Genomic DNA, 27,054 nt, shown 5'->3' on the forward strand with positions numbered 1-27,054 from the left:
TTCCTCCGACACTCCCCCCTAAACAGAGCTGGACACGCCCACTTTTCTGACTTTTTCCAAAGTGGAGGTGTGAAAACACCCTGCTGAAACGAGGGGGTTTCATGGCCCTTTAATAATATAATTTTTTCGATTGAAATGTGATATACAAATGTCCTTTATAATTTAAATATTTTAGTATTATTTTTAAAATTATTTTTTTTAAATATATAGAACTTTTATATTGTCTTTTTATCTGCTATCAAAATTAAAAGCCAGTATCTTAATATCAGTATGTATATATATATATATATATATATATATATATATATATATATATATATATATATATATATATATATATATATACAGTTGAAGTCAGAATTGTTATCCCCCCTCCCCTTTTTTTTCTTTTTTTCTTTTCTTTTTTAAATATTTACCAAATGATGTTTAACAGAGCAAGGGACTTTTCACATTATGTTTGATAATATTTTTCTTCTAAAAAAGTCTTATATGTTTTATTTAAGGTCAAAATTATTAGCCTATTTAAGCTTTTTTTTCGATAGTCTACAGAACAAACCATCGTTTTACAATAACTTGCCAAATTACCCTAACCGGCCTAGTTTAACTGATTAACCTAGTTAAGCCTTTAAATGTCACTTTCAGCTGAATAGAAGTGTCTTGAAAAATATCTAGTCAAATATTATTTACTGTCATTATGGCAAAGATAAAATAAATTAGTTATTAGAGATGAGCTATTAAAATTATGTTTAGAAATGTGTTGAAAAAATCTGCTGTTCGTTAAACATAAATTGGAGGAAAATAAGGGGGGGGCTAATAAATCTGACTTTAACTGTATATAAAATATCATTTGTTAGTCATTATAAAAATAAAGGATTATATTGTTTCTTGCTCACTAAAAGAAAGCTGGATCTTTATTTAAAAAAAATATTTTTATTGTATTCTATTCTTCAAATTTTCATCTTTGACTCCTAAACTTTTATCTTTTAGTTTTAGTTATTTTACTAAGTGAAGTCAAAATAGCAGAATGTTTCATATATTATTTCGTGTAACTATATATATATATATATATATATATATATATATATATATATATATATATATATATATATATATATATATATATATATATATATATATATATTTATTTATTTAGTTCTACTTCACTATAACCACCTTGCAGAGCTCCTCTGCTTTCAAGATGTCAGCTCTGCATGCCTCTGAACAATGAGCCTCTCTGAGCTACACCACACTGAGGGCTCCTGGAAAAAAAAAGTTCCCAACGGAAATAATAAATTTGAAGAGCGGCGACTGGAGACCCCAGAGCTGCACCTGGTGGAGCTAATTACCTCAAACCAGCACCCCCTGTTCCCTACATCCAAAGCCAGCACAGGCCTGCTAATGACAGGAAGAGCTGATATTACCTGGATTAAGCGTGGCAGGGCCTGTTGCTGATTTAGAATGCGTGTGTGTCTGTGTGTTTTTGGGTGTGTGTTGTGATGCTCACTTGTTCAGGACCACCCACCCATACCCAAAGGTGTAGTAGCTCAAACATTGCCTCTTCTGAATAGCAAGCGGTTTGACAGAAGCAATTTTTAATGGAACTAGTTACAGGAACAAACTGTTCTGATTTCTACAGTCATTTTTTCAATCATGTGGGGAATCTTTCATGATTAATTTATTCATTTTTTATTTATTTTGTATTCTCTAAATGGATAGTTCACCTTAAAATTAAACTAATTAATTTTTTTAATTTATATATATATATATATATATATATATATATATATATATATATATATATATATATATATATATATATATAAGGAAATCTGTTGCAAATTTTGAAAATCCTATTGTACTGTAATTCAGCAGATTAACAAATTTCATTTTAATCATGACCTATTACCCATTCACTGTAATCAATTAAGTTTAACTGACGTTTTTTGTTCCTTTCTATTAGTAAATCAATACTTAATTAGTGGGACATTTTAATCTCATTCATTCGTTCATTTATTCATGAGTTTTCTTTTAAGCTTAGTCTCTTTTTTTAATCAAGGGTCTGGATGCCCCTTTAGCTACAACCCATCTCTGGTAAACACCAATACACACTCATTCACACACATCCACTGCAGACAATTTAGCTTACTAAATTCACCTATACCACATGTTTTTGGACTGTGGGGGAAACCGGAGCTGTAAGACGACAGTGTTAACCGCTGAGCCACCATGTCAACACTTCTCTCCAGTTCTCGAACCTGGTTGGCTAATAGCTGTGTGATATTCTGCAATATCAAAACTCGTACAGCCTCCTCACTTTTGAGTATTACTTCACAAACACCAGCGGCAAGCAGAGGACTACAGTTTGACAAATATTGCAGCTGTCGGACAACATGATGTACTTTTGAGGCTTGGACATTGGCATCCATCTGTCATAATAAGCAAAGAAGTTTGACATTGTCCATCCAAAAGATGGCGACAGAGACTTCAAAATAAGCCCTTAGAGGAGAAGAAAATCTGCATAAAACTACTAATTGTAGCTGATTTAATCATTATAAAACTGATAAATGACATTCTGAGTCAATCTCTCTCTTCTGTATGTTGCAGTGCTGTATTTGTACCATAGTAATTGTAGTGTATTACGTGTGAGATGGGACTTACATAGGAAGGAATGTATGTAGTTTGTGTTGGCCACTCTTTGTATAACCCTGAGTTACTTTTTGGTTGGCCATCTATTTGTTTCTAATGAGTCTCCTGTTTTCGTTACTGCAGACTAGTTCAGGAAAAAGAAGAAATGCCTTCATGTGTTTAGCGTTTTTCCTTATCGCAAACACAGCAGTCATCTGGTAGTGATTTCCTTGTTTTGGCTTTTTCAGGGTTAATTATTGTGATCTCCTAATTAGGGTTGGGTACCGTTTGGGGTTAAATCAATACCGGTGCTAAATCGATACTTTTAAAGCAATACCAATGCCAAAACGGTGACTGAAACAATACTTTTGAGCCACAAAATTATGGTGAAATAATTTTCTCCATAAAAGATTTTTGACAAAATCTTTTAAAAATAATTTAAATAGAACAATATAATTTAAGTTTAAAGTAAATATCAATTCATATTTTATATATTTGAATTACATTAATATATTTCCTTTGATCATTTGCAAGCTTGTTGACTGGTGGAAGAGTTCTTCTTTAATGGAATTTGATACCGCATGTTAAATGGAAAGAAAAAACCTCCGTATTTTGCGATGCAGGTGTCTGTGATCCTTTTAAGGTTATCAAGAATGACTGTTTACATGGTAGTCTAGACTCTAAATCAGAGTGTTGTCTAAATCATTAACTCATTAAAAGTGCCAGAGGATGTCGCAAGCTTTCAGTGACAATGTATTCCTCTGCCTTAAATTGATTCCATGAGCCCTCAAATGTGTCATTAAGTTTGACGTGTTTCCCCCTTTCACACAACTGTTGTAAAACACCTGCTTCACTATGCTGTGTCGGAATCCTTGCTTGTAAAATACACTTTAGAACACTTAGTTTAAACAAATTTGCTGAACGCGATAATGCGTGTTGATATGAAGAGAATCACTCGCTCACCGAATGCGCTGTACTGCGTGTGTTGTGTGCGTCTGTTCCCTAAGCAACAAGAACAATGTTCCCTAAGCACCTCACATTGCCTGTCTGTATTTCTAAAAGTTGTTTAGAATTAAATGTTTATAGATGGTTTGTCAACTTGTACTTATGTGTGCCTGTGATGCACCCCTTGATGCCTCTTACGTCCTTGTCGCAGCACCTGTGGCACCGAAATTAGCAACACAATCAAAACGCCAATTTGTAACATTTTCATTTAGTGGCTAATTCGTACGAATTCGTATGATCTAATTCATAAATTTTAGTACGATTTGCTCATCCCCCAATGACGGTCGGGTTTAGGGGTGGGGTTAGGTGCCACGCCTCCTTTTTAAAATCGTACAATTTCGTACGACTGAACTCGTACGAATTTGTGCGAATTAGCCACTAAACTGGCAAAACGTAAAACACTTACATTTTCTCGTGAGATCAGGCTGGAAATTAGGCACCGAAATTCATAAGCGGATTCGGTTCGGTACATACTGGTTACAAAGGTACCGGTGCTATAATGGCATCAGGGTTTCAGTACCCAACCCTACTCCCAATTGCAATAGACAAATACTAGAAAATGTCTCTAGACTGGTGGCATTTCATGCTGTTCAGCCTCATAATCTTTAAATTTGAGCAAAAATCACCTGTTTTGTCATCACTTTAGACATTACGCTAGAGAATAATTCAAATACTTGCTCTAAAGTGACGTTGGTGAATTAGTAACGGTTTCTGCTGTTCTGACGTCAGCTGCAGATGTGAATGAATAATGGAATACAAAGGATGTTTGAGACTCTCTGTGTTTGATTATTCTTTTTATATACATGATTATGCTATCAAACTGTTGTATAAACGCTATATCACACTTGTAGCAAACCGTCTTGCATGTGACAGTCATCTATTGATATTAAGATATTGGCTTTTGATTTTGATAGCAGATAAAAAAGGACATTATAAACATTCTATACAAATTTTCTTAAAAATAATATAATATTAAAATATTTATATTAGATTGGTTATAAATAAGTTTTTTTTTTTGTCAAATAATAAAAAGAATTAATAATATTAATATTATAAGTCCTACAAGTTTTTTTTATTTTTAGGGTGAACTGTCCCTTTGATAGCGAAAATAACCAAAACCAATTAAAGCTTATCTAAAAGCAAAAATGTTGTTGAAATCCAATTCATACAATAATGAATTAACATGGTGGCTCAGTGGTTAGCACTGTTGCCCCACAACAATAAGGTTGCTGGGTCGAGTCCCGGCTGGGTCAGTTGGCGTTTCTGTGTAAAGTTTGCCTGTTCTCCCTGTGTTCTCATGGGTTTCCTCTGGGTGCTCTGGTTTCCACCACAGTCCAAAGATGTGTGGTATAGGTAAATTGAATGAGCTAAATTGTCCGTAGTGTATGAGTGTGAATGGGTGTGTATGAGTGTTTCCAGTGATGGGTTGCAGCTGAAATGGCATCCACTGTGTAAAACATATGCTGGGTAAGTTGGTGGTTCATTCCACTGTGGCGAGCCCTGAAGAATTAGGGACTAAGCCGAAGCAAAATGAATATAGGAAATAACAGAATTTGACATTATCATAATATTATAGTCATCAGCCTAATTGCTCTTTGTTGCTAGGCTCTGTGTCAGGTTTCTGTACCTGTTTCCCCTCTCTTTGATCTTTTTGAACCTGCTGTTCCCGATCTTGAGCAGTATTGAAATATGTGTGTGTGAGAGAGACCACCATAGTAGACCACCTGTTTGTGTACTCGTGGACCACCTCTCTTTGTAATGGGGTCCTGGTAGGCAGCAGCCCCTTAGTGACTTCAAGCTTAAAGAAACCCGCACAATCCTCTGTGATTTACGGAGTGTGTGTGCAGATTGATCCATGTGTGTGTGACTGTACGCAGCTCTTCTTGTTTTTCCTCTTCTGGGGCTTTTCTCCTGCACGGGTCACATACAAAACTCCTTTTTCTTGGCACAGGATCAGCGCGCTGCCTAATGCATCCTTTGTGTGTGCGTTTTTGTGCGCGTGTGTGTGTGTGTGTTTGGCAGAAAAGTGTGGGGTCTTTCTCACAGTAGTTAAATCAATGCTAATGAAACACTTTAGCTGAGGTGCAGGCCGGGCTGAAAGCTTTAAACAATGAACCAACACACACCTATATAATACCTGCCTGCTGTTTAGATGGCAACCCAAACCAACCCCAGGAGATATGTTATAAAGAAATCACACATTTTTCATATCAGTCAATATCTATAATTAATACAATGAATGTGAAATTTCTGTTTTTGTCAGATTTTTTGCTCCTGATTGAGCAAATTGTTAATTTAAACAACTATTTATTGTCGGAAAATCAACAAGATGAACATTTTTTTTTTAAATCTGAGGTACAATATTTATAATGATAAATGTTGATAAACTTGTACTAAATATGCTTCAAATCTTTTGGCAGTTTTTTTTACTAGTATTTCAATAGAGAAATACATGCCTGAGTTGAGCATAACAACATCTGTAAAGAAGGTATTTTTATATTTTAGTTTTATTAGTTTTAGTTTTATTAACAATACATTTGTCATGCATAATATTATAGATTTAGTTCATCATAACCACACTGTAAACCCCGCTGATTGGTAAAATGATTGGTTGCGCTTGAAATTCTGCCTCGGCCACCGCGCAGATTGGTTGATATGTAAAACCCAACAGTCAACTTGATTAATTGAAATGAGTGTAGTTAACTCAAAACTGACTTAAGTTAATTCTACTTATTTGAAAAAAGTTTTAAACTCAGTGTTGAAGGTAATGAGTTAATTAAATACCTCATTACTTCAACTTAAAAGGAGTAAGTTCACAATACTCATATACAGTGCATCTGGAAAGTATTCATAGGGCTTCACCTTTTCCACATGTTACAGCCTTATTCCAAAATGAATTGAATTTATTTATTTTCTCAAAATTCTACACACAATAACCCATAATGACAATGTGAAGAAATTTTTTTTGAAATTGTTGCAAATTTATTAAAAATAAAAAACCTGAATAAAATCACATGTACATAGGTATTCACAGCCTTTGCCGTGAAGCTCTAAATTGAGCTCAGGTACATTCTGTTTCCACTGATCATTCCTGAGATGTTTCAGCAGCTTAATTGGAGTTCACCTGTGTTAAATTCAGTTGATTGGTCCCAGGGTTGACAGTGCTTGTCAAAGCACAAACCAAGCATGAAGACAAAGAAATTGTCTGTAGACTGCCGAGGCAGAATTGTCTCGAGGCACAAGGCTGGGGAAGGTTACAGAAAAAACTTGTGTTGAATTCATACTAAAACAATGCGTACGCACAAAGCTTTAAATGTGCATATGGAGTAAAAAATTCAGATGTATGAAACACTGTGTACGCGGAATCCCACGCATATTCTCTTTGTACATGCGAATTAACGCATGTGCACGAACAAACACACACAAGAAATTCACTTACGCCAGACATGACGTTGGCGTGGACCAACACACATTCTCACGCTTGTTTCATCATTAGTAAATCCAAACGTGAGCGTGAAATCTGGCGTCCGCAGAGTTTTTGTGCATACGCAGCATTGATACAAGAGGCCCCAGGACTCTTCCTAGAGCTGGCCGGCCATCTAAGCTGAGTGATCGGGGTAGAAGGGCCTTAGTCAGGAAGGTGATCAATAACCTGATGGTCACTCTGTCTGAGCTCCAGGATTCTTCTGTGGAGAGAGGAGAACCTTACAGAGGGACAACCATCTGTGCAGCAATCCACTGATCAGGCCAGTGTGGGAGAGTGGCCAGACGGAAGCCACTCCCCACCTGGAATTTGCCAAAAGGCATTTAAAGGACTCTCAGGCCATAAAAAACACAATTCTCTGGTCTAATGAGACTAAAATTTAACTCTTGGAGTGAATGCCAGGGATTATGTTTGGAGAAAACAAGGCACCACTCATCACCAGGCTAATACCATCTCTAAAGTGGTGGTGGCAGCATCATGCTGTGGGGATGTTTTCAGCATCAAACATTCAAACTGGAAGAGTCAGGCAATGTATTAAATTCAGCAATGTACAGAGACATCCTCAATGAAAACCTACTTCAGAGTGCTCTTGATCTTATACTGGGGTGACGGTTCATCTTCCCGCAGGACAATGACCCAAAGCACATGGCCAAAATATCAATGGAGTGGCTTCTCAACAACTCTGTGAATGTCCTTGAGTGGCCCAGCCAGAGCCCAGACTTAAATCCTATTGAACATCTCTGAAGAGATCTGAAAATGGCTGCAAACCGTCGCTTCTCATCCAACTTGATGAGAGGTACTACAAAGAGAAATAGGCAATAATTCCCAAAGACAGGTGTGCCAAGCTTGTGACATCATATTCAAAAAAACTCGAGGCTGTAATTGCGCTGCCAAAGGTGCATCAACAAAGTATTGAGCAAAGGCTGTGAATACTGATGTACAAGTAACTTTTCAGGTTTTTTATTTTTTGTTTTAAATTTGCAACAATTTCAAAATATCTTTTCACATTGTCATTATGGAGTATTGTGTGTGGAATTTTGAGGAAATTAATGAATTTAATCCATTTTTAAAATAAGGCTGTAAAAAAAATTGGAAAATTGGAGCGCTATGAATACTTTCTGAATGCACCGTAGATTTTTTTTTTAACTCATGGTTTGTAGCAATTGGTTTCCTCAAATGGTATGAGTTGCATTAACTTATTGGGTTTTACTGTACTCAGTTGGTTTGAGTTCTCTTCATTTATTGGGTTTTACTGTGCTCAAATTGCTACATTTACTCAAATGGATTTAGTTCACAGTACTCATTAGGATTTGTTTTTGAACTTAAATGGTTTGTTGCAATCAGTTTCCTCAAATGGTTTAAGTTACTTTTAACTTTTTTGGTTTTACAGTGTGTTATATGACATAAGGTGGTCATTTTGTTTGTGATGTTGAATTTTGCTGAAGCGCAGCAGAACAGAGGCACTAAAGTTAAGTCAGTAAGTAGATATTTAAATGCTTATTTACATTTTTCTTAATTGATATACACATAGGGGCAACACAATGGTGTAGTGGGTAGAGTTGTCACCTCACAGAAAGAAGCTTGCTGGTTTGAGCCCTGGCTGGGTCAGTTGTCATTTCTGTGTGGAGTTTGCATGTTCTCCCCAAGTTAGCGGGGTTTTCTCTGGGTGCTCCGGTTTCTCCCACAAGTCGAAAGACATGCGCTATAAGTGAATTGGGTAAGCTAAATTGTCTGTATGTCCTGGTCCTCTTGCTTGGGTTTGAGCGTTGGGCTACCGACCCACCTCGTGAAAATTAGATGTTATGAAACTCCAACATGGTGCAACTAAATATCACCTTCAATATAAATGGCCCTGGTAGTAAGTAAAGAATAGAAAAGCTGAAAAATTTGGAAGTTTAGTCTATTAGCCATTTTAAATAATCTGTAAATTATCTTTACTTAAACATTTAAGTTGTTTGTACTTAAACATTTAAGTTATCTGTAATTAAACATTTATGTTATCTGTACTTAAACATTTAAGTTATCTGTAATTAAACATTAAAGTTAATTCAATAGAGACCTCATTTGGTCAACTCAATTAATTGAGTTGTCAATTTCTCTCTCCTCAAATCATTTGAGTAGTCTCAACTTATTAGGGTGTACAGTGTAGAGGTAAAAGCTCTCATATAGCACCTCATTAACATGTTTTAACTGTTTTTTAATGATAATTGTACATCAAACTATAATATGAATGTGTTTAGTACACTGAAAAAAAATATTCAAAGATGATTCCTTGGATTTACTAATTTTTTTTACGTTAAGTGGTTGTAAACAGCTTAACTGTGTTGAATTTAAACAAACAAATTAAGTTGAATATTATTTAATTTAATTTGATTGTTTAAATTCAACACAAATAAATTGTTTGCAACAGTTCTGCATGCAACACTTTTTTCAGTGTATGCTTGCACAAATCCTTTTGCTAAAGATTCATTTTCTTGCCCTGAAGTGGTTTCAAACCTTTATGAGTTTTTCTTTTGTTGAATACAAAATGATATTTGCTGAAACATGTAACTATTGACTTCCATATAGGCAAGCAAATACTATAGAGGTCAATGGTTACAGGTTTCCAGCATTCTTTCAAATGTCTTCAATTGTTTTCAACATAAAAAAGAAGCTCAAACAGGATTGAAACAAGTGAAGGGTGAGTAAATGATGACAGAATTTTCAGTTTTGGTTTGACTATATTGGTTGACTATAAACAAATATTTACATTAATTAAAGTCATATGTATATCTCCCTATTTTTCCGCAAAATAGTGCTGGTAGAAGTTATTTCAACTTACAACAATTAAAATGTGTTTAACTTATACTAGTATATTTTAAGTTAACATAACATTAAAACATATGAATATTTAGTTACACAACATGTTATTCTGTTTAATAAATCCATGAATAAGCCTTCTAACTGATTGCTCATGCCACAATGTTTCTTGTGTTTATCAGTTATGTTGTGAACACCAGCACTGTTTCATTTGCAATTACACTAATGCTGCAATAGTCAATACTATCCTTATGCTGTGTAGTGTTTACACTCACTGTGGGAAGCAAGTCACATAGAGTAATAGGCGTGTCATTTTAAACCAATCACAATAGACAGGACCATTTGACCAATCACAGCAGAGTAGGCTCTCAGAATAGAGGGGGTTTAAAAAGAAATCTTAAAACAAATGATTTGAGGCTGTAGTTTTAGATGTACATAAAACAAAAGTTTTTTTGGCCTTGGGTGCTCCTATTGTAGGAGATATCCAAAATATGAGGAACCTTTAAAATAACATTATAAAAATAAAAAAATTAATAAATGAACATAATCACTTCCTTTATTCTTAAATAGGGCAATGATTGAGGGGACCTGTCAATTATAAGGGTGCTAGAAAACAAGGATATTGAGTGTACTCATTTAGCTCCCTATTGTTATTCAATGATGTTTGTACACTTCACATGCATTTGTGGCTTTTGCAGACACAGTGACTTTCAGAAGGGTGGTTGTTGCAAATTTGTTTTGATGTACATCTCTACCGAGTAGAATTCAGTGGTGTTACATTATGAAATTGTGTACTTGGATGAAGACCACAAGAGTTTAAAGCAGTGGTGCCAAAACTTCACCTTTGAGGACTGGTAGTCTGCAGAATTTAGTTCCAAGTCCAATGGGCTATATGCACAGCCAGTTATTAGGCCAATGATGAACTTCCGGTGAGAGTTTCATGTGACTTTTTTCAATTTCATAAGTTTCTTTTTCCAGCATCGATGTTGTAATGTTATTCATATATAATCAGTTAAATAGACTTAAGCATTTATTTGATTGTTAAAGCATAAAAAGAAACTAAAGACCATTTAAATGCCATCATTAATTGAAAATACTGGAGTAAAATGAATTTCCATATTTTAAAGACATGGCACAGCAAAATCTAATTTAATGCAGTGCTTCTTGTTTGGTCTGAGACCCAATTTCTATAGTTTCTCAGCCAAGCAGTGAAGATCAGTTTTTTTAAAGAAATCTAATCTTAAAGTTGCAATAAACCGCAAGCCCTGGAGCTGGCTGACTGAAATTAAAGGTCCGTGTGCATATACCTCATTAGACACACCTGAACCAGCTTATCAAGCTCTTTCCAGGTATACTAGAAACTTCACAGGCAGAAGTGTTAAAGGAAATTGGAGCTAAACTGCAGGACACCTGCCCTTTAGGAGCGAGCTTTTCCACCCTTGGTCTAGGTCAGGGGTGGCCAACCCTGTTCCTGGAGAGCCACCTTCCTGCAGATTTCAGTTGCAACCCATATCAAACACACCTGCCTGTAATTATCACTTGGTGTTCAGGTCCTAATTAATTGGTTCAGGTGTGTTTGATGTGGGTAGCACCTGAAATCTGCAGGAAGGTGGCTCTCCAGGAACAGGGTTGGCCACCCCTGGTCTAGGTTGACATTTAGGAATTAGCTTAAATCAAGTGTCCACTCAGAGCCTCTAAAATACCCACAATGCATTATTAGAGTCATGTAGAATGAATTTCCAAATCACGCCAGAAGATGGTGCTCATAGTTGAATCATCCATCTGTTTTTTTTTTGCGTACGTTGTGTTGATAATCATATATAGCAAAAAAATAATCATTTCAACACTTTAATAAAGATTAATGACACCAGTAACTGCATCAAATACGTAAATTGGAGAAATCTAAATTTTAACCAATAAGCAAGTTAAACGCTGCTTAGGGCCACAGAAAATCTGAGGGCCCCTAAATAAATACCTAGAAGTATAAATGATACCTACAAATTATATATCATTATATACAACATTGTTGTATATCATATTTTGTATGGTGAGGGTCCCCCACCTTTTAGTTATGGACCAGTCCGGTCAAATCAGTAAAGATTTAGTTTTATATTATTTTTATAATATAAAGTATTATTTTAAGTTGTGAATTCATCTTAAGAAAACAAATCATTTAAAACTTTTTACAAGGTGCGTTACATGTTGTTATTATTTTGGATTAGGTTAAGATAAAATGCAGAAAAGAAGATTGAATGTTATAAGAAAAAAAAAGCTAAATAATTTTTAAAAATTAAGTAGGCTACACAAGGTGTATTTTAAAACTTTTGAGCCCCATGGCTGGAATTGCTTAGGGCCCTAAAATCACTAAATCACTCTTTGTGAACCTGCATTCAGCTTTTTCATGATGTCGTTGTATCCCTGCACTTGTCTGAATGAAATTTGCTATTGGATCGTCAATTGTTTACAGTTATTTCTAAAAACTGGATGTCGCTATACTAACAACCAGGTGGCAGCGTCTGTGTGCCTGCCTAATTACAAGTTGGTAGAGCCACGAAGTGTGTATGATGCCACGCTGGTCGGAATAGCGGCCTGTTGCGCGCCGGGGAGCCGCGTGGTTTCTGAGAGCTGAGACAAATATGCTTCGGGTTAAACTGGGCAGAAAGAAATGTGTTTACTCACAGCAGAGGCATAAAAAAAGGCATTGAGATGCATCACAGGGGAGTGCGCAGGGGAGGCTCATTAGATGAAACTGTGTTTTGGCAGCGCTTGTGTTAATGGTGTTGGAGAATGCCTTGAGAGACAGGCATCTGAAAACCATTACCCTGGCAGAGCTGCTGGTATGCGGGCACGGCGACCACAGAAGGGACGTTACAGTTAACGTTACTAGTACGTTTAGCGGATTTGTGTGTTCGCAGGCGATGAGGTGCAGTTTAGAGACGTTTTTACCCAGTCTGTGTTCAAATGGAGTTTAAAATAATCCCAAGTGAATGTCTGTGATTTAAAGAAAAGATTAAAATGGCCACGAGATGGCGGCGTAGTACACAACAGTCCAGCAGGGACGCTTCGTGACAGCATTGACCGCATAGAACCAGAAGCCGTTTTGACAGCACAGCCCCGAAACAGATATCTTTATTTCTGAAGTCGACTCTTTAATATGTACGACTAAAAACCGGACATAAATCCAACTTTGGCGTGGCGTGCGGGCATTTGCTGATCTGGGTGGGCCTGAGGTGCAGAAAATGAGCACATCTGAGAGGAATGGCAGAGAGCTCGTTGAGTGTGGTGTGACAATAACCAAATGGCTGTCTTTAAGATTTACCAAACAGCTATTAGATAAATGGCAAGCCGTGTTAACATTTAATCTAAAAAAAACACAATATCGCTTATGTATTTGCATGTCACATATACTTATTTATTAGTTTAAGTACTAGAATCATTTAAAATAGAATTGTTTGTCTTTTTAGATAACCATATCCATGCTGGCACATAAAACCTAGGAATGGTCCATATTGAATCTAGTTTAGTTTATAGTATAGTAAATATTTATATCTAAAATTTTTACTGGATTTGCACAATGTTCATTTGGACTTTGAAGCAATATTTCTTAGTTGTATTATTTCATTATTTTTTATTTGTGTATTGTCAAAGATGTTGTTTATGGCAACTGAAAATTCATTATTTGGAAAAAGTCAAACTTGCTTTAGTCTTATTTTGTAACAATCTTTCTGTTTAGTTTATTCCCAGAACTTTTGGGCAGCTATTGTCAGTAAATAAAATGCACAAGTTTTTCCGCACTGAAAAGCACCATAGAATAAAATTGAAATAAATTGCTATAACTTGCAGGGGATTTTGGATTTAGACAAAATTCAAGTTGGATGTATAAAACATCTTAAAATAACTATCTAAAGAAACAAAAGAAAACTTCAAGAGATTTTGATTGTGTTAGCTGTGAAAAATGCTAAATTTATTAGTCTTTTTTCTTAAAATTCCGTAAAAATATATATATATTTTTTGTAATAAAAATGTAAAATTAGAATTTTTAACGCTAAACATTAAAACTTAAGCTTCTCCTGTTTAAAATGATATATGATGCTTGATGCTGACTGCTAGAATAATTTTGAGAAAACTAAAAATACAAGCATCTTGGGCATCCACATTGTCAGCAAATAATATGTACCAGTTTTTCTCTAAAAAATGCCTAGAGTAACATTGAAATAAACTGCTATAATTTTCTTAGGGAGTGTTGGATGTAGACAAAATTAATTTTTTTTAAGTATAAAACAATATAGCTTTTATTTCTAAAGAAAAAAATAAACTTCATTAGGTTTTGTTTGTAATAACTTGAAAATGCCATCTTCTTATTGTTTTTCCTAAAATTCTGTAAAATCTTCTCTCTGTTCATGTTTTTAGGACCAAAACATGTTAGATTTGACTTTTTAATGATACAGATTGAAGCTTCAAGTTCTCCTGTTTAAATGCTATATGACACTTGAGGCTGACTACTAAAATAAATAAGACTGCTTTTTAAAAAATAATAATATAGGCCCATTAGGTCTTCACAAAATAGCGCTAGGTCTTTAAGGGTTAAATAGTCTCTAATTATTCATAATTAGAGACAGTACTTCTTAAACCGTGGCACTAATTCATTAGTAAGGGCCTAACAGTATTTATCCATTATGCTAATGCCTGTTTTGATATACAGTACTTCTTGTTAAGTAGATAGTAGGTACCAGTGATTATCCATCACAAACTACTTGATGTACTGCAAGGAATTCGTTGATTTCTTAAATCGCTACTTGAAATAAAAGTGTTTGTTAAGTGATTAAAGATAAAGCGATTTCAGTAGTGACTTGTGTCAAAACTGATTAGATGCTTGTCCTTTTTATTAGAAACGCAAAACTCGTTCCCATACAAATATTAGCCTAGTACTTGCTGATACAGTGAACAGCTAATTAACCACAAGCACCTATATAATAAATCCTTGTTTTTTATTAGTTACTAATAGTTATTAAACAGCATCTTTTGTAATTAATACTAATAACAATTTATTTATAACTTGTCACAACTGTTTACTCAGGTTTTGAGTTAATAACTATTATACTGAGTACTGAAAAAAACTTGAAAAAAAACTTGATTAATAGAGTTAATTGCCATCTGTATGTGATTGTGGACATGTTGTGTGGCAGAATATATTGAGTTTGAAAGTCAATGACTTTAAGAATGAAGTGAGTAATAGCTTCACTCTGGCAATGACACGTAAGCTTCCACAAACTCACTGACTCTGATGCCACACAATAACTCTAGAGTGACACAGATGTAAATAGGTAAACAGCACTGCTGTCACTCAAAGAGCATTTATGTGTTGCCTTCTGTCTGTCGAATAATTGTTATATTACAGAAACCCATCGAAGCCCCAAAGTGCTCTCTGTTGTTCTTTTGTGGTGTGTTTGTCTGTTTCCTTGTCAGCCTTATGAATTATTTATTCCTGTTTTGTTTAGATACAGATCCTCGTGTGTTGGAGAAACAGGAACTGCAGCAGCCCACATATGTCGCCCTCAGCTACATTAACAGGTAAATGAGCCTTTGGATTTTCATATGTGTGCTATTATGTGTTATGCTTTCAGATGTTATGGCCACTTATTTCAAGTTAGGACTAGGCTATATTGAAAAATATAAATTTCTTTTTTCATATTGGTTGATAACAGTATACATTTCAATAATTGCCAACTTTAAAATGATCACAGTAACAGCTGAATCTACAAAAGTTGGAGGCTTCATTAATTATATTTTCATTTATTCATTTTTTTTAGGCTTAGGCTCTTTATTTATCAGGGGTTGCCACAAGGGAGTGAAGCGCCAACTTATTCAGCATATGTTTTACACAGCGGATGCCCTTCCAGCTACAACCCAGTATTGGGAAACATCCATACACACTCATGCTCACTCATACACTATGGCCAATTTAGTTTATTCAATTTACCTATAGCGCATGTTTTTGGACTGTGGGGGAAACCGGAGCACCCAGAGGAAACCCACACAAGTTGTTGAAGTAGTCAGAGTGCAGAGTATATGTGTGAGCCCAATGCAGGAGTGCATTCAAGCAATGAAACACCAGTGTATTACTCTATTCTTAACCACAAGTAAAAACAGTGACACACTTTCAGCTATTAATCCACACAGTCGGAAAAGCTGAACTATTTTAAAACTTGACCGCCGCACATGTGAAGAAACAGCTGACGGTGGTCATAGCAACGACAAACAGCAGTGGATCTCGAGCTTACAAACGCATTTAAATCCAAAAACAAAGTGGCACACAAAGTGTTTTCAACGTGCCTTTAGACGCGATATGAGAATATAATAAGATAACCAAAAACAGTATGAGCGGTTAAAAGTAACAAAATACAATTAAATACAAAATTTGCAAGAGAAAATAAAGAGGCAACCATTTTAATCGCACTTAAGTTACTTACACTTGTGAAATGGAGGAAGGAACTGATCCATAATCTAAGTACTAAAAAGTTCCTGTCAAGCTCTGACAAAGTCCCACACATCAATAGTCTTTTCTGATCCTTTCTTTAACAAACGGCCGATGAATCCCCTGTTGTAAGCATGTAGACTGCTAAAGCACTCGTCAGAAAAATGATGGGAACACAGCACTAGGCTGGGGCTGTAATGCTGAGGTATTTTTGCAATAATAAACTTCAGCCACTGACTCTTCTGAACCTCATCTTTGGGTGGAGAAAATAACACTTACTTTCCCCACACACTTTAGAGCACAGCATCTTTGCAACATGATTCAACCGGGCTCTGCTACCGTGTTTGCCTTCCACTTTTTCTTTCTACAGTGTGTGTGGCCGGGGGTTTCAATTTTCCCAGGTCTGAGCCTGCAACAAATACACAGGGCTTGGGTTCCATATTGACATCACGCCGACACCGCTAAAGACACGTTAACCCCACAATTCATTTGAACCACTCTGAGTCGACTCTATTATAGATGAATCAATAGTTTTTAACATGGTGTACTTTCAGATTTAAGACTGGAGTGTTTTAAAGTCACGTCAATCAGTTGGTTTGTCTATGTGGCTTTAAAATGTACCAGTGTTCTTGTATCTGAGGTTACAGTCAGTAAACAGCGATGAGTTCGGTGAACTGATGAGCTTAACGGCCAATCACAGTCATTTCTGTTTAGCGCGTGAACACAACTGCACATCAGCGCTGTTTAAGAACTTGCTCCGTTGCGCTGAAATGTCGGCGGGAAATGGACGTTTTTAAAACATCAGTATCGATTGGTATCGAATTCCAGTTTTCATTTTCTTTTCGGCTTAGTCCCTTTATTAATCTGGGGTCACCACAGCGAAATGAACCGCCAACTTATCCAGCATATGTTTTACACAGCGGATGCCCTTCCAGCTGCAACCCATCACTGGAAAACATCCATACACACCCATTCACCTATACCACATGTCATTGGACTTGTGGGGGAAACCGGAGCACCTGGAGGAAACCCATGCGAACACGGGAAAAACATGCGGACTTCACAAAGAAACGACAACTGACCCAGCCGAGGCTCAAACCAGCGGTCTTTTTGCTATAAAGTGATCGTGCTACCCATTGCGCCATTGCGTCACATTATTTAATTTGATAATATAGTTTTAAAAGAACCTAAATATATTATATTCATAAAGCAAAATAGTTTATTAATAGTCTTGGATCAATAATTCATGTTGAAATCTTTGTTGAAAGTAACCAAAGGAACCGAATAACAAAAATAAATTCTGATAAATGAGAGCAGTCTAGCATTTTCCTTAATGGGATTCGGTAGTTTCTGGAAAACTGCTGCATGTGGTCAAGTCTCCTCTACATCCTCTAAGGGATCTGGTCAGTTTATGAAGCTATAATGAACTTCAAACCAACACCAAAGTCTTCATATACTCTCAGCTGCACTACTAATTTTATGCAAGAATACGCTGAACTCAGAGACAGAAATCAGTTCCAGTGTGAAACGGCTTTAATAGGCTGAATGGTGGTGGAAATTCTTGTGTAACAAAGAGGAGACACTGTCGTCCATGTATTGCCGCTTTATGTGGCTTCTGCTGGCAATCTGTTAATTCCACAGCAGCTTTAATAATGTCTGTGTGAACATTTATGTTTTATTGCATACATTTACTGACAGTTTTATGATGCAGCAAAATAACTTGGAGCGAATGCAGGATTTTGAGGTGAACTGGACCCCACTGAATAAGCTGAATCACAACATATTTACTTTAAGAAGTTCATTTATATTGAAAGAACCAAAAGCAAGTCAGAAAATTAAAGATTTCTGGTAATTATTTTTGGTAAAGAAAGACTTTTTGATGGCAAACTATTTAGATTTGTTTTGAAAATGTACTCACCCTGAAGTGGTTGAATACCTTCATGAGCTTTTTATTATCTGTTAAACACAGAAGAGGATGTTTTGAAAAATGTTAGAAACCTGTAACCATTGACTTTCATAGTAATGTTAGAAATGTTAGAAGTCAATGTAACCATTGACTTTCATTTTCTTAATGAGTTATAATTGTGTTTTGAGAATAAACCAATCTCATCTCCCATTCCCTTTAAGAGCCAGTTGCATCGTGCCATAAATTTGCTATTTACATGACGTAAAGTAAGTGTGAGTGGAAAAACGTTTGAGGTTACTAAAGTAACCCTTCGTTCCCCGAGGAGGGGAACGGAAGCACTATAAGTGGATTTGATTGTTAAAATCCACGCATTGGGAGGTTCGGTTCAGAAGCTACTCGTCTGAAAGAGTATTTAACGGGCCAATTAAGAATGAATTGGCAGCGCAAGCCTGCGCAGGTGAGCGGCATAAGCAATCAACTGAGTATATAAGCTCACCTGGCGCCAGCAGACGCTATCCTTTTTAAGCTGAAGAGACTTTTAACAGGTAAGGGACAGTCATTATGGCGACGGAGTATAGTGCTTCCGTTCCCCTCCTCGGGGAACGAAGGGTTACTTTAGTAACCTCGAACGTTCCCCTTCGGGGGGAACTCCAGCACTATAAGTGGATTTGATTGTTAAAATCCACGCATTGGGAGCCCATTGAAAGCGCCATAATGACTGCACCTTACCAACACCCACCATGAGAGAGCGGTCAGGCAAGCGTGACGCACCCAGATCACGAGAGGCGTGGTCCTCCAACGTGCCCTTGGCCCTAACTTATCCTACTTCAAAAGAAGTTTAACAGAATAGGTATCTTTTTTGGGAGTCGCTAGCGTCTATATAATTCTAGGAATACACGACAGTACGTTGGGAAGCGTGCCATCCCAGTAGGGAGGACGCTGCGGAGACCATCCGCACCCAATAGGGGGAAACAAATGGAATTACATATGGACTAACCCTGAAAAGGGGGAGTGCGCATAAAAGGTGGTTAGCAGATAGGGAAAGCACGGGTCCGCCCAGGGGGGGAACTTAACCGTGGCGGAAAAAGCATATGGGGATCACCAGCGGGGATCGGCCATAGCAGGCACCTATACCCAAAACGCGGGCTGACCAGCGGGCAGACCTACTACGTAATGGGCCAGCAAGTGACTCCTCCGCTGAGTCAGTGCTGGGGGCCTCGGAGGAATCTGCAGGGCTCACCAAATGGGGAACTTTACTGACAGACAGGAGGGTGCACATCTCTCCGTGTTAGGGAAAAAAGACACCGCAAGCGTGTACAACACCTACCGAGTTGTTTCCTGAATCACCAAAGGTACCTAACACCCTTGAGGAAACCGGCTCCACTCGCAGATTATAAATCTTGCAAATGTGTTGGGTGTCGCCCAGCCCGCAGCTCTACAAATGTCTGTTAAAGAAGCGCCACGCGCACACGCCCAAGAGGATGCAACGCTCCGAGTGGAGTGCGCATGCACTCCTGGGGGGCGCGGCTGGCCTCTGCTCAAATAAGCACATGAATGGCCTCCACAATCCAGTGGGATAAACGTTGTTTAGACACGGCACTTCCCTGCTGCCGTCCGCCATAACAGACAAAGAGCTGCTCAGAAGATCTAAAGTTCTGAGTACGGTCCACATAAATGCGCAGAGCGCGAACTGGACAAAGTAAGGACAGGGCTGGGTCTGCCTCCTCCGGGGGCAGCGCTTGCAGGGTTACTACCTGATCTCTAAAGGAGTGGTAGGAACTTTGGGCACAAAACCCGGGCGGGGTCTCAGAATAACGTGAGAAAATCCCGGCCCGAATTCCAGGCACGAGTCACTGACCGAAAATGCCTCCAGGTTCCCGACCCTCTTAATGGAGGCCAACGCGACCAGCAGAGCTGTCTTCAGGGACAGAAATCTTAAAGATACTGTATCAAGTGGCTCGAAGGGATCAAATCGCAGGCTCGTGAGAACGAGGGCGAGATCCCAAGAGGGCGTGAGAGGGGGGCGAGTTGGATTAATTCGCCTAGCGCCTCTGAGGAACCGGATGATGAGGTTATGCTTTCCCACGGTGCCGCCAGTCACCGCGTCATGGTGAGCGGAGATGGCAGCAACGTAAACCTTGAGAGTGGAGGGCGACAGCCTGCTGTCCAGCTTCTCTTGAAGGAAAGAGAGCACAACACTGATCTGGCAAGATCGGGGGTCTTCTCTGCGAGAGACACACCACTCAGTGAATAGACTCCACTTCAGGGCGTAGGCGCGCCTCATGGAGGGGGCTCTAGCCTGAGTGATGGTATCAACCACCGCGGGCGGCAGGTTACCTAAGTCTTCCTCGCGTCTATGGACCACACCTGGAGGTTCCAGAGATCGGGACGAGGGTGCCAGACGGTGCCTTGTCCCTTAGAAAGTAGGTCCTCTCTCAAGGGATCTGCCAAGGGAGGGCCGTCGCGAGGAGGGAAAGCTCTGATATCCAGGTTCGGTTGGGCCAGAGGGGCGCAACTAACAAAACCTGCTCCTCGTCCTCCCTGACCTTGCACATTAACTGCGCGATCAGGCTTACTGGGGGAAAAGGCATACTTGCTTACGCCCCGAGGCCAGCTGTGGGCCAGTGCATCCGTGCCGAGAGAGCCCTCGGTCAGGGAATAAAACAACTGGCAATGAGCGTTCTCGGGGGAAGCAAACAGATCGATCTGGGCCTCCCCGAATCGCGCCCATATCAGCTGAACAGACTCGGGGTGGAGTCTCCATTCTCCAGAGTGAATCTGCTGCCGTGAGAGCACATCGGCTGCACGGTTGAGCATACCTGGGATGTGAATGGCGCGCAGCCCCCATGCGGTTGATATACGCTGTCGCCGCCGTACTGTCCGTCCTGACCAGCACGTGTTGCTGCCCCAGCGCCGGAGAAAAACGGCGGAGAGCAAGGAACACTGCCAACAGCTCTAGGCGATTGATGTGCCAATGCAGCTGGGCACCTACCCACAGGCCCGCAGCTGCATGCCCGCGACACACGGCTCCCCAGCCTGTGCTGGAAGCATCTGTCGAAACAACAACATGACTGCACGCCTGTCCCAGAGGCACACCGGCCTGCAGGAACGAGGGGTCGTTCCAGGGGCTGAGGGTACGGCGACACAGCGCAGTAACAGAGACTCGGTGTGTGCCCGCATGCCATGCGCGTCTCGGAACTCGATCTTGAAGCCAGTGCTGAAGTGGTCTCATATAGAGCAATCCGAGTGGCATGACGGCCGCAGCGGAAGCCATATGCCCCAGGAGCCTCTGAAAATATTTCAGTGGGACCACTAACTTGCTGTCGAGCTCCCTCAGATAGTTCAGCAGCAGGCGAGCGCGCTCTCCGGAGAGGTGCGCTACCATGGTGACCGAGTCCAGCTCCATCCCGAGAAAAGAGATCCTCTGCACCGGGGCGAGTTTGCTCTTTTCCCAGTTGACCTGCAACCCCAATAGGCGGAGATGCCGGAGCACCTCGTCTCTGTGCGCAGTCAATTGCTCCCGAGAGTGGGCTAATCAGCCAGTCGTCGAGATAATTGAGTACGCGGATGCCCGCAAGCCGCAGAGGCGCTAGGGCACCCTCCGCGAGTTTGGTGAAGACCCGCGGAGACAGAGAGAGCCCGAAGGGGAGGACCTTGTACTGCCATGCTCGACCTTCGAACGCAAACCGCAGAAACTGACGGTGGTGTGGAAGAATGGAGACATGAAAATACGCGTCCTTCAGGTCTATGGCTGCAAACCAATCCTGAGGACGAACGCATCGGAGGATGCGCCTCTGCGTAAGCATTCTGAACGACAGCTTGTGAAGGCAGCGATTCAAAACGCGCAGATCTAGGATTGGCCGTGACCCACCGCTCTTTTTGGGTACGATGAAGTACGGGCTGTAAAACCCACTCTCCATCTCGGCTGGAGGTACCAGCTCGATTGCACCCTTCGCCAGGAGGGCAGCAATCTCCTCTCGCAAGACAGGGGCGGACAGGGGATTGACCCTGGTGAAATACACGCCCGTTAACCTGGGAGGCCGTTTGGAGAACAGTAGTTCGTAGCCGAGTCTGATCGTGCGTATGAGCCACCGCGAGGGGCTGGCCCGCGCTAACCAGGCAGGCAGAGCCCTCGCTAATGACGTCATCGCAGCAATCGTTGACGTACCCGTGAAGGGGCAGCGAGGAGCGGGTGTGCTGATCCGGGGAGCGCAAGGGTCCCACAGAAGAGCTGGAGGAGAGCGATTCGCTCTGGCTCCGCACCCTGACTCCGGAGGGGGGGCTTGGGGGCTGGGAGAAGGGAGACCGTCCCCCCAGCGCCCGTGAGCCGCTGGCGGAGCATGCAGGCCTTGCGAGCTGAGAGGCGGCGGGTCCCAGGCTGGCAGGGCCTGCAGTGCACCGAACCTACGAGCTAGAGAGCTGAGCTCAAACTGGCAGATTTCGGGCTGTCACCTCCGGAGAAGTGGAAAAGTGCCCTTTCATTTCATGGCAGTAAAACGTGCCGTTGGAAATGGCGCCCCGCCCTCCAGCGGGGAAAGAGCAAGTTCCCTCCTCTCCAGATGACCTGTCCCAGTGACGCTTCGCGGTCCGTTTGCCAGACTTAGCGGCGTTCTGGGCAGGGGGAGTGGCCTGCTTCCGAGGTGCTCGACGCGCTCGCTTTGCCAGAGGCGAGTGCGGGGGCGGTGCAGCTCTCGTAGGCGGGCGCCTTCGGCGAGGAGCAGGTATGGATGGCACGGCGGGCGGAGCGGGCTTACGGGGCCGCCGATTAGACATCACCCATCGGACTGCTCTCTCACTGCCTCGAATTCCTGGGTGAATTCGCAGACTGTGTCGCCGACCAGCTTGGGATATGGGCGAGTCAAGAAAGCGGACTTTGTCAACTTCGCGCATATCAACCAAGTTTTGTTAGAGGTGGGGCTTCTGGACCACTAGTGTGGACATCGTCCTCCCCAGAGCACACGCAGCGGACTTAGTAGTCCGAAGAGCTTAGTCGGCTGCGGTGCGAAGCTCATAAGCCTGGGTTGGACCCACCCTCGTGCAGCTCGGCCAGCGCCTGCGCTTGGTAGCGCTGGACGGTGGCTATCGCATGCAAGGCGGATGCAGCCTGGTCCGTAGCTTTGTAAGCAGACCCCGCCAAGAAGAGGCGCTGCGCGGATTAACCGCCATCGCACACTCAACCTGAGGAATCGCCACATACCCCCTGGCTGCTCCACCACCAAGAGTGGTGAGGGTGGAGGGACACGCAGCACGAGCAGAAAAAAGGTGCTCTTTAAGACCGCGTGAGCCTACTGTGCGTCGCCGGGAAGAAGGGAACGCCCCTCTAGTCGGTCCGGCCGCGGAGCTGGGGGATAAACCATCTCCAACCCACGGCCGAAGCAGCCCGGGAAAGCACGGCTAACACGTCCGTTTCAGTATCCGTTTTGACAGCGCTCACCTGCCCGAAGGGGGCGAGCGGGTCCGGATCATCGTCGGACAATGAAAGCCCACCCTCCGATGCCGCGGAGGACATCTGATCTCCGGTGACAGCGAGCGTGAGAGCTACCATCTGATTAGACGGATCACTCCCAGCGCCCGAAGCTTGGATGGAGCGCTTGGAGGAGCGAGAGGTCCGCGAGCCCTTAGGCGGCGGATTATCTCTCGCTGGAACCCTCAGATCTGCCCGAGCGCCCGCTGCAGAACAGGGGGCGACTGGGGTGGCTCGCTCTCTCACGAGAGTTTGCCGCGATCTCAACTGCGCGACGGTCATGGCATCGTAGTGACGACATTAACCGCCCCCGAGCACCACATTAACATGCTGGACCCCCAAACATGTAATGCAGTGATCGTGCCCATCATCCGGAGCCAGGAAACCCCCGCAACCAGAAACGCACAGTCGGAGCGCCGTCCTGAAAAGGACGTGCTGCACGACTGTGTTGCTCTTTTAGGATGCTTTGCAACAATACGCACCGCTCTGGAGGACCGGACCCAAAGGGACACCAGGCAAGGGAGAAACCCAGCTCGACCATCTGCCGCTGCGTGGACTCGCTCTGGACCGGGAGACACTCGTTCGCTCGAAGTGGCTGTAGACAGCAGGAGGAACCCTCATGAAGCTCGATCAGAAAAGTCTCTGAAGCGAAAAGGATAGCGTCTGCTGGCGCGAGGCTTGCGCTGCCAATTCATTCTTAATTGGCCCGTTCAATACTCTTTCAGACGAGTAGCTTCTGAACCGAACCTCCCAATGCGTGGATTTTAACAATCAAATCCACTTATAGTGCTGGAGTTCCCCCCGAAGGGGAACTGAGGATTTCACTAGCAAGAAAACAGTTAAACAGAGCATCTACAACGCAAGAATGAGAGATAAATGATCTACTTTCACTTTCCCTCTCGTGAATAGGGAAACCTTTACACACAGACATCAATTAGCCTATAAATAATTAATTTCGTTTGTTAAGCGCAAATATTTGTTTCAGAACTATTTCTAAATTCAGTTCTAATTTCCATCAAACGAATAAATGAACAATAATAACAAAGTGTGTTCAAAAAACTGAGTTATATCCTGAAACACATGCTGTGCCCCATATGGTCTAAAACCTGCAGGTGGGCAAATCTAAGCTTGTTTAAAATAAAACAAATATAAATATGGATATAATAAATAATACTCCTAATAATAATAACATTATACAAAAGCAAATTGTTATGAATGAACTGAAATGTCCCCCGAGATGAAGGCATAAAAGCAGTGGTTTTTCATATTTATGTAGGCTAGAAAATAATATATTTTGTAATATTTTAATCCTTTATATTTATATCCTATATATATTTTATTATTATATTATTAGTATATATATTTTTTCATATGTAAAGATATTTGCGTATTGCTCTACATCTTGTGTGTATTAAGCAGTGTGTAGGCGAGGCGCAACTCTGCGCTGGACTTTAGACCAGGTTTGTTTTGGTCTATTGAAAAATCTATTATAGTTTCTCAAAATAGCAATGCACCAGCAATGCGCCTCAGACCGCTTTCTTTTTATACCAGAACGTCTATGGGCGCACATATGGGTGCCAATGCATTTGCTATTTAACAACGTGGCGCAATGCCTCAAAACAACTCTTGCGCCAAGCTGAAACTAGCAAAAAACTATTGCGTCGCGTCTTGCGCCACATTGCGCCGGGTGTATGGGGTTGTTTTGAAGACTTATGGACCTAAAATGGGATAAAGGATTAGTTCACCCAAAAATTTTTATTGGGTGAAAATGTCTTTAATTACTCACCCTTATGTTTCAATCCCATGAGACATTTATTCATCTTTGAACATGATTTTAGATGTTTTTGATGAACTCTCTATAGGGCATCGTCATTTATAAATAATTACATTTTTAAAAACACTAATGATATTTAACCAATAAAATTAAATCTTATTAGTGTCACATGACATCTACTTTAACCAACAAAACTAAACAGAGTACCCGCGGGGTCTTAAAAGCATTGAAAAAGTCTTACATTTAATAATCTCAAATTGAGGCCTTAATAGCCTTGAATTTGGTCTACAAAGTCTTGGATTTTGTTAAAAAGGTCTTATTTTATTTATTTATTTTTGCTTTTCCTAGGATTAAGTTCATACCATAACAAAATTAACTGTTACTAATGTAGGCTAATTTAAGAATTTATGCAGTGTAACGTTGAGTGCATCTCGCGCTCCACATCATAGCAGAAAGTGCGAAAGCGTGCGCACCCGTTACTATGGTTACTAGGCAAGTGAGGTACAAAACAAGATAGTCGCTAGCCTAGTTTGTTGGCTAAAATTGGACAGTTTTGGTTTAATCCACTGTGGCCAAGGAATCCGAATTACGTTTAGGTCAAGCCTGTGCCAGGAAACGATCGCGAGGCCTACTGCTGTTGGTGCCGGAAATCTTTTAAGCTAGTGACGATATGGTGTTACGGCCCTGTACTCCCATATGAAGGGTGCCAAACACACTGCGTGTAGTACTACTTGCCAGCGCAAACCACCTATTGTGCAGTTCTGTGCACCAGAGACCTCTTCGGTTACTGAAACAGCTCTGGCTATCAGTAATGGAGAAATTTTTACATTAGAAGCATTGCCACCACAGCCAAGAAACATCCTATGTTACTGTGGCTTAACACCAACTCTACGGCAAACGCGTTGAAAAAGGGCCACAAACAGAAGTTGACAGGACTTGAGAGTCTGGGCGAAAAATTGCAGCCAAGGCAGCAGAGCTGCCAATTTATTTGGTTAATAAAAATCAAATGTGTGTTACGCTGCTGCGTATGTATTAAATATGACTGACAATTTAAATAAAATGTTTTATTCAATTCAAGTAGTCCACTTATACATAATTATTTTCTAGGGTTCAAAATTTATACAGATTTTTATACATTTTTCCCTCATACTTCTGTCGGAATGGGTACGAAGTTGGCATTGAATTTAATTTGAAATGGTATTAAAAAGCCTTGAATTTCATTTGGAGGATCCCGGGGGTACCCTGCTAAAAATAGTAGCTATTTGCTTTACATTTAGCACACATTAGGTGACATGCTCTCAAAGCAAAATCGTGAGTTCATTTTTAATGATAAAATCTATAAAAATCTTAACCAAAAAAAAAAAATATATATATATATATATATATATATATATATATATATATATATATATATATATATACAGCATTTTAGGATGATTTTTAAATATTTGTGTGATTTAAAAAATTAATTATCCACATTTTAGAAAAACAATAACTCAAAAACACAAAAATCTGTGCGTCA

General features: G+C 40.5%; 2 protein-coding genes across 13 annotated transcripts in view; one reads left to right on the plus strand and one right to left on the minus strand.

Annotated features, from left to right (window-relative positions):
- The window catches only part of tax1bp1b (Tax1 (human T-cell leukemia virus type I) binding protein 1b), a 350,945-nt gene that overhangs the window by 239,501 nt on the left and 84,390 nt on the right, over positions 1-27,054 (minus strand). The window lies entirely within an intron of this gene.
- Positions 1-27,054, plus strand: part of jazf1b (JAZF zinc finger 1b) — a 67,536-nt gene that overhangs the window by 17,608 nt on the left and 22,874 nt on the right. For all 11 annotated transcript variants that reach the window (XR_015510414.1, XR_015510415.1, XR_015510416.1 and 8 more), the window contains 1 exon segment: positions 15,412-15,484. Coding sequence is in view for 2 of the 11 variants with exons in the window: in NM_001034992.2 (NP_001030164.1) it covers positions 15,412-15,484 (73 nt within the window). In the remaining 9 variants the exon portion in view is untranslated.

Source organism: Danio rerio, chromosome 16, assembly GCF_052040795.2.
Source record: "Danio rerio strain M-AB ecotype USA chromosome 16, GRCz13ab, whole genome shotgun sequence".
Lineage (NCBI taxonomy): Eukaryota > Metazoa > Chordata > Actinopteri > Cypriniformes > Danionidae > Danio > Danio rerio.